Source organism: Macrobrachium nipponense, chromosome 14, assembly GCF_015104395.2.
Source record: "Macrobrachium nipponense isolate FS-2020 chromosome 14, ASM1510439v2, whole genome shotgun sequence".
Taxonomy (NCBI): Eukaryota; Metazoa; Arthropoda; class Malacostraca; order Decapoda; family Palaemonidae; genus Macrobrachium; species Macrobrachium nipponense.
In genome coordinates this window covers 19,662,547-19,670,283 of record NC_087207.1, presented here as the reverse complement: position 1 = coordinate 19,670,283, position 7,737 = coordinate 19,662,547, and the positions used below count along the sequence as shown (strand labels likewise).

General features: G+C 35.9%; 2 protein-coding genes across 3 annotated transcripts in view; both read left to right on the top strand.

Annotated features, from left to right (window-relative positions):
• Positions 1-1,559, top strand: part of LOC135226155 (zinc finger protein 513-like) — a 12,203-nt gene extending 10,644 nt beyond the window's left edge. The window contains exon 4 of the mRNA XM_064265596.1: positions 1,161-1,559. Coding sequence (XP_064121666.1) covers positions 1,161-1,559 — 399 coding nt within the window. The remainder of the gene's footprint in view (positions 1-1,160) is intronic.
• Positions 1,558-6,032, top strand: LOC135226365 (zinc finger protein 219-like). Of its 2 annotated transcripts, none has more exons than XM_064265839.1 (2): positions 1,558-2,036; positions 3,705-6,032. In XM_064265839.1, exon 2 carries the CDS (start codon positions 3,795-3,797, stop codon positions 4,188-4,190), a length of 396 nt encoding a protein of 131 aa, XP_064121909.1. In that variant the 5' UTR covers positions 1,558-2,036; positions 3,705-3,794; the 3' UTR covers positions 4,191-6,032. The 2 variants fall into 2 exon arrangements, with proteins under 2 accessions (XP_064121909.1, XP_064121908.1); XM_064265838.1 differs by having other exon boundaries at positions 1,558-2,044.
• Positions 6,033-7,737: the final 1,705 nt, after the last annotated feature.

The following is a 7,737-nucleotide window of genomic DNA, read 5'->3' as shown; positions in this document are numbered from 1 at the left end:
AGTAAATCATTAGTCACGTGGTTATGACGTCACTGAATACAGCTATTTTATTACTGTTATGTGGTACTTTTTTTTTTTTTTTTTTTTTTTTTGCAACGATATTGTGAAAGGTTTTATAATCAAGAAGAAGAAGATAAAAAACTTGTATCACCACAATTGCCCTTATTCTTATCATACCATTTAAATAATTTCAATAGGAATTGGAGGCGTGTTATGTCTGCTTGTAGCTTGATGGCTCCAAAGGGTAATGACCCAGCAGATAGAGAGAGGAGAGAGAGAGATTAAAGAGAAAAAGGTGATAAATAAACAAATATGAGGGAATAGGAAATCAGTTCTATCCACCTGAAATACAGGAGATGTCAGGAATGAATTTGCTCCCAGCTTAAACATATGTATATCACAAAACTACCACAACTGCACTAGGCAAACTGTTCCACATTTTAGTTGTATACAAACTAACAATTTCAGTTGTAGCCAAGATAAAACTCCCTGCCAACTGAGTAGTATTAAACCCGATACTAGAAAATTGTCTACTGTATACAGCAGCAGCCTTCTTAGTGTGGATTTTGGTGTATAATAAAAATAAAACGTTCGTTTTTACCTAAGTATATAAAATCTTACTCGTGATCTTTTATGGAAATTGGTATGGGATTGTATCGATATGAATAACTATGTGAAAGTCTTGTAGTTTTTTCCATTATACTGGTATTGAAGGGGTCTTTGTAAGATGATGCAATAGCTCGTCTTGGATATGCATTGTTGCATCTATTTTGATAGATTTGAGTGTAAACTCGAGGGGCAGTAATATTGACGAAAACCCCCATGCAAACACGCACACACACACACACATAGTATATGTACACATGCATACATAGACACCACTGCCTCCCAATTTTGAAAACGAGAAACTTTCACAAACACGTAACTACGCTGATAAATTCTCTCCACTCAGAATTAACACTTGACCCATGAAACTCACACAAAGTTATAGGTGACCCAAACCTGTCCCTAGAAGCTTGCAGGTTGTGAAATAGTAAACGGTGACATAAGCTCAACCAACCCCTTCCTCGCTTCAGATCTCTCTAATTTTAGCTTTGCCGAAAAAAAAAATAAGTGGTGCCAGAAAGTGACCCTGGGTCCTCTTTGTCTCTCCCCTGCAGCAGCTGCAACTCCAACACCCACAGCAGCAGCAGCAGCAGCAGCCCACAGCAGAAACAGCAGCTGGCGTTGTGGTGGTAGACCCTACCATGCCTTTGCCTCCTTTGGGCCAGCAGCAGACTCCCCAGCAGCACCAGTATCATCAGCAGCATCCAGCCCCTTCTGCTGCTGCTGCTGGAACGGACGGCCGTATCCGGCCGTGTCCCTTCTGCTGGAAGTACTTCCGGAGGAGCGACCACCTCCGCAGCCACATCCGGACCCACACGGGCGAGAAGCCGTTTGCCTGCCCCGTCTGCCCCTACCGCGCCGCTCAGAAAGTCACGATGGACAGGCACGTCAGGAGACACCACATCCACCAGCAGGAGATGGAACAGCACCAGATGCACCACCTGCAGCTTTAACAGAAGGAACAGCAGCTGCAACCCCTGCGGCTTTAACAGCAGAAACAGCTGCTGCGCCACCTGCAGCTGTAACAGCAGCAGCAAAGTCACCCTGAACAGAAAAAAAACTGAGGCAAATCACCTTGAACAGAAAAAGACTGAGGCACAACCTTCAGCTTTGAGAAACAGCAGTGGAAAAGAGCATAAGAGGACAAGTACCTTCAAAGATATGAAAAATGGCAGCTCCACCATTTACAGCTGAAACAGCAGAAACAGCTGCGCAACCTGCAGCTGTAACAACAGAGACGACACCTTGAGTAGAAAAAAAAAAAACAGGCACAATCTTTAGCTTTGCAGCTTTTCAGAGATGAAAAATAAAACCTGTACCATTTACAGCTGTTGCAAGAAGCAACACCGCCGGTAACGAGAACAGCTGAGAGGAACAACAGTCAAAACAGCAGAGTCGTTCACTAGAGAACCTCTCGAGGGAATGTCCAAGTAATTAAGTAATTATTAATTTTTTTTCCATCACGATACGAACTTGTATTCGAAGATTGAAATGGAAATACGGTATCTTGTTTAATATGAATAAGCTATTGGTGAAAAGCATTAAGGAATCCTGTGGGATTGTTTACATCTCTCTCTCTCTCTCTCTCTCTCTCTCTCTCTCTCTCTCTCTCTCTCTCTTTGTGATAGGGATCATGATCATCACAATTCTTCTGATATTGGCATATATTGCATTCCTCTCCTCTCTCTCTCTCTCTCTCTCTCTCTCGTCTCTCTCGCTCTCTCTCTCTCCTCTCCCAAACCACGCAAAACACACAAACACAATTCACACAAAGAGAGAGTAGTAAAAGTATTAATTAGTCGACTGGCGTTGGTCGTAACCAGTGTAAAATAGACCTGAGGATAATTATCTAATTCCAAAATCTTTTGAAAGCTGGGAGGATAATGACTTTGAAAGGACGAGACATATATGGTTTATATAATATATATATATATATATATATATATATATATATATATATATATATATATATATATATATATATATATATATATATATATATAGATATATATATATATATATATATATATAATATATATTATATATATATATATTATATATATATTCTATATATATATATATATATATATATATATATATATATATATATATATATATATATATATATTTATATATTTTTTCACAAACATACAAACATTAAGCTAGGAATGTCGTTTAACAGCGAATTGGATATTAAAAGACATTTATAGCTTAATGATTGTGATATTAAAAAGTTACGGGGTATGTAAGGAAAAAAATATAAATATTTATATTTATATGTGTATATATATTATATAAAGAATTAAGAAATAAAATTAAATTTTAAGGAAATAAAAATTAAAAAATTTTAGGAAAAACTGTTCGGCAATTTAAAATTGATTATTAGAAAAACGAATTTAAAAATTGAAGAACAGAATAGAACAGAATATACTCAATACATTCTGTGTTTCAGCTCCGAAATGGATATTTCTAAGTCACTAGCCAAAGCAACTTGGAAAAATCTGTTTTTTTCCTTCTTTTCTGTCTTATTTTTTATATATTTTCTCGGTTGTAATGCATGCAGTTGACTTTTTTTTTAATAATTTCTTTATTATTAAAGGATCTTGTGTGCAGGCACAATAGCTAATTCGGAATTAAATATTGCACTTGTTCTTTATAATTATTGAGAACAGTCAAGAAAAAATTTAAATTATCTGTGGCTTTTACGCTTTTCTATACATTTTTTTTGTCATTTGCTTTGGTAGAATAACTTTTAGGAATTAATAGCTATTAACAAATTTCTTTGTTAGTGTGTATGTGTATATATGTATAATTTCCTTATCATTAATTTCTTTCGCCATGGTTTGACAGAGTACCATTTAGATTGATAACATTATCAGATAATTCATTTGCGTGCCTGAGTGTGTATGTGTGCGTGTGTGTTTGTGTTAGTGCGTTTGCGCTTGCTTGCATGCAAGCTTGCTAGAACCCCATTTAGAAGACATAACAACCCCAGCTATTTATTCATTTGTGTGCATGTGAGAGATGATGTGGATCATTACCTACACGCATTGATGTCACCTGATCTGACGAAGGGTGTTGCTCTGTGTCCCCCACAGCTGAGCGGAGCAGGAGCAGGAGGACGCTGCCGCCCGCCGCGACCGCCGCCGTCGGAAATCCCGCTGAGGCCCGCCGCGCCCTTCTCCCTGATGAGGGGCCCCTTGGCCGTAGTGGCAGCGGCTGCAGCAGCCGCGGCGGCTGTCCAACAGCCGACGACGACGCCGACGCAGAATCAGGTTCCTCCTCAGCAGCAGCCGGCGTCGGCAGCATCACAACAGCAGCATTCATCGTCCTCGACTCCCGCCGGAGGCGCTGTAGGAGGAGGTGGTGGAGGAGGAGGAGGAGGAAGCGGAGGTCTCGAATACCTGATCTGCCCCTTCTGCGGGAGGCAGAGCAAAAGGCGCGACCACCTGCGCCTCCACATCCGCACCCACACGGGCGAGAAGCCCTACAGGTGTCCCTACTGCGAGAGGCGGACGAACCAGAAGAACAACCTCAAGTTGCACATCAGGAACGTCCATCCGGGACAGCCTGCCGAGTTCTGAAGAACAACTGTTGTTTTCTTTTTTTTTCCTTTTCCTCTTGTTATGAGCTCTCTCTCATTCTCCTGTCTTCTTTTTCGTCTTCTTCTTCTTCCTCCTCTTCAAGTGTGGTTCATCTCCAAACGCTTTTCTCATTTGCTGTTCTTCATCATGTTCTTCTTCTTCTTCATCTTCTTCTTTGTTTTAATCCTTAATCGTTTTAAAGTTTTTTTATAGATCGTTAGTGAATGGTGCACTAGCTTTCAATCCTTTTGTTGCGTTTATAAAAAAACACAGAAATTTAGGATGCTATTTTTTTATAAAAAAACATAATTTTATTTAAAGCCAATCGAAGATTTTTAAGTTAATTTTTGGTAGCCGAACGACTCATATTCTTAAATTTTAAGTTACAGCCTCAAAATCGTAAATTTTTCCGCGTCTATTCAGGTCAGGTCTTCAGTTCTTTCAAAACATTCGAACAACAGCTTAATTGAAGAATCCAAAGATGATGAGCCGTATCGAAGTCTCAATCATTGACATAAGTCCCATCATCTGATCCATGACGTCATTCGTAACGTAAACTCTTCAAATAATTCGTTATCTGTTACGTAATAACTATTTGAACGAACTCAATCTTAACACACTCCCTTTTCTTATGCCTAGTCGCGTTCATTTCTTCACTTAGGTGCGTTCATTTCGTAACTTTAGACAAGTTCAGTGTCTTTTAAGCGCGTCGTCACCTATAGTTGCGTTTAATCCAGCGCTTTGGTAAGGCGCCCTAATTGAGGTCAGGTGTTGACAATCTAACCTTCATCTTCTGCTAGAGAGAAATTCTGCAGGTTTTATACAGCGTTGATGATAATGACGAATAATTCCATCGAAATTAACGTATATCCTGTGACCATGTTTGTAAACCTGGCCTATTTGAATATTTTATTCAATAAATTCTGAATTTCAGTCGAAGAATCTGATGCTATTCTTGAAAATGCACACCAATAGAATATGGTTCAAGTTCAGCATATTTGTAATTTTTTTCATATCATTATTAAGTTTACACAAGATATTTTTAACATTTGTTGCTTGCTCTTCAAGATGACAATGAGTTCTTCAATGGAATTTATTTCAAACATTTTTATTTACTATTTATTTATTTGTTTAATTTTTCTAGTTACACGCATTATTCAAAGTTCGTCAGTAGCATTTTTTTTATCGTTTTCGGAATTTTCGAAGATTCATTGACACATGACAGTTGTAAGGACTGATAAGTTTCCTACTTTCAAGTTGATGCGTATTTTTCTGGTTTGCAAGTCCTTTGTAGTTTTTCACGTTCACTTCATCAAGTGTTATGAACGTTTCCAGATATGGAAATTTGGTTTTATGAATCAAGCGCTATTGAAACTTTTACAAATGCTGCTTTTCAAGTGGTCTGTAACTTCACCTTTGATATGTCAAGTACTTCTTTTGACATTTTTTCAAAGCGTTCTTTAGGTTTAGTTTCTTAACATCGAATTCTTTAACGGCTATTTTTCAGATGTTATTAAAAATTAACAATTAAAAACAAGTACTGTTTATTTATGTATTTATTTTTATTTTCTGAACGATCTTTTTTTCTATGTTTTTATTCAGCAATTTAATATGCCATGTCATTTTTTTGCGAGCATCACTTCCCTTTCAGTTGGTAATTGCTTGATTACTTGTCTTAAGTTTTCGTCTAAATTTTCTGTTAATTGTAGCACGAATAGCAGGTTCTCATCGTAAGATGGAATTATAATCATATCAGTTTAACCTTGACCGTTTATCGATACTTAATCAGCCATAAAGATAGAACGGTTTTTTTGTCGGTCTATTTGTTAACAGGCCACACACTTTTTTTTCAAAAAAAAAAAAAAAAAAAACATTTATACGCTAATTGCACCTCAAGATTAGCAGCAGGTGATCGGATTTTGGTAGAGATAAAGTGAGTCGGGAGAGGAGACAATGAGGTGAGGGGGTGGAGGTGCTAGTTGTTACTTCTCACACGTAAGGTATGTTTTGGCAAAAGTTAAATCTACAGTTTTACAAAGTTTTGACCAAGTGACCGTCTTGAGATAGAAAGGAATCAGGGTAAAGGACCTCTTTTATTTATTTATTTTTTCTTGGGGGTGGGATGTCAAGAAAGACATTATTAAACATTTCTGCCTTGACGAGGTATGTGGTCTACGAATGCTAGTGTGTTATTGGTATAGTGTATGTTCTGGGTATCATGTCAGGGCATTGAGTCAAGTTTGCAGCAAAGTTAGATTGAATCTGATAGAATGCAATTAGTAATTAGTTCCATCTTCATCAGGGTATGAATTATGAGCATCATAAATTGATGCTCAGTTCCAGAAAATTATCAAGGGTTATTTTTCTTTTTATTATTTCATAATATATATATTTTAAGAGCTGCTATATGTTGTCCTCACTCGAGAAATTAATCCCACTCTCCAAGAACATTTTGTTGCTGTTAAATTCTGTAACCAATATTGTTATGTTGTCTCTAGCCTTTTTAAAAAGCTGTTAAAGGATTTGTCATTATACATTTTTAAAAGAGTGATTTAGAGCATTGTTATTGTTAACTCTCGTTCATTTATACATCTCCCATATTTTTCTATATATTTGTTCCCATTTCGTTTCATAATTTGTTTTCTTATTTCTTTTATTTACTCGTGTTTTCTTTCATTAGTCTGTTCCTATTCATTTATTTCCCATTTTCTTTCATTTTCTGTTCCTATTGTCTTTCATTTATTTACCATTTTCTTTCATTTTCTGTCCCAATTCTCTCTCATTTCCCATTTTCTTTCATTTGTTTTCCATTTTCTTTCATTACTCCTATTTTCTTTATTTTATTTCCCACTTTCTTTCATTTTTCGTGTTCCATTTTTTCCGTTATTTGCGTCCCATTTTCCTTCATGCTTTGCTTCCTAGTTTCTATTATTATCTTCTTCCCATTTTCTTTAATTTTTTGTCTCCCATTTTCTACGATTCTGGAAGCACCGTTGTTATTGTTAACATTGTTTTGTTTTCCATTCACCAATTTCTTATAGCGTAGCGTTAATTCCACTTCACTCCGCTGTAGTAGAATGATTGTATATAAAGTTGTAGATAGTTCACGTCAATAAATTATTCATTTCTTAATTGTATTTTTATTTTTCTTGTTCCTCCATAAATCAAGTTTTTTTTAAATGAAAGAATGGAATTGTATTGTAGTTTTATTGTTTATCCATTAATGTAGTTTTTTTAAAATGAGAGAATGAAATTGTTTGCATTTTTATTTTTATTATTTAATTTTTTTCTATTAAGAAAGGTTTCATCTCTGTTTAGATTTTAAAAAATGTATTTTTATTGACTTCAATTATTTTGTATCAAAACTATTTATTTTTGTTGCACTGAAAATATTTTATTTTAGTCTATATAAAAGCACAATATTATTGAAATAAAATACTTTTAACGGGACTGAAATATTACATAATGTATTTAATTGTAATGACCACAATGACCTCTTTAACTTCTCGAGTTCTTAACAACTTTTGGATACACTACTCATTAAAAG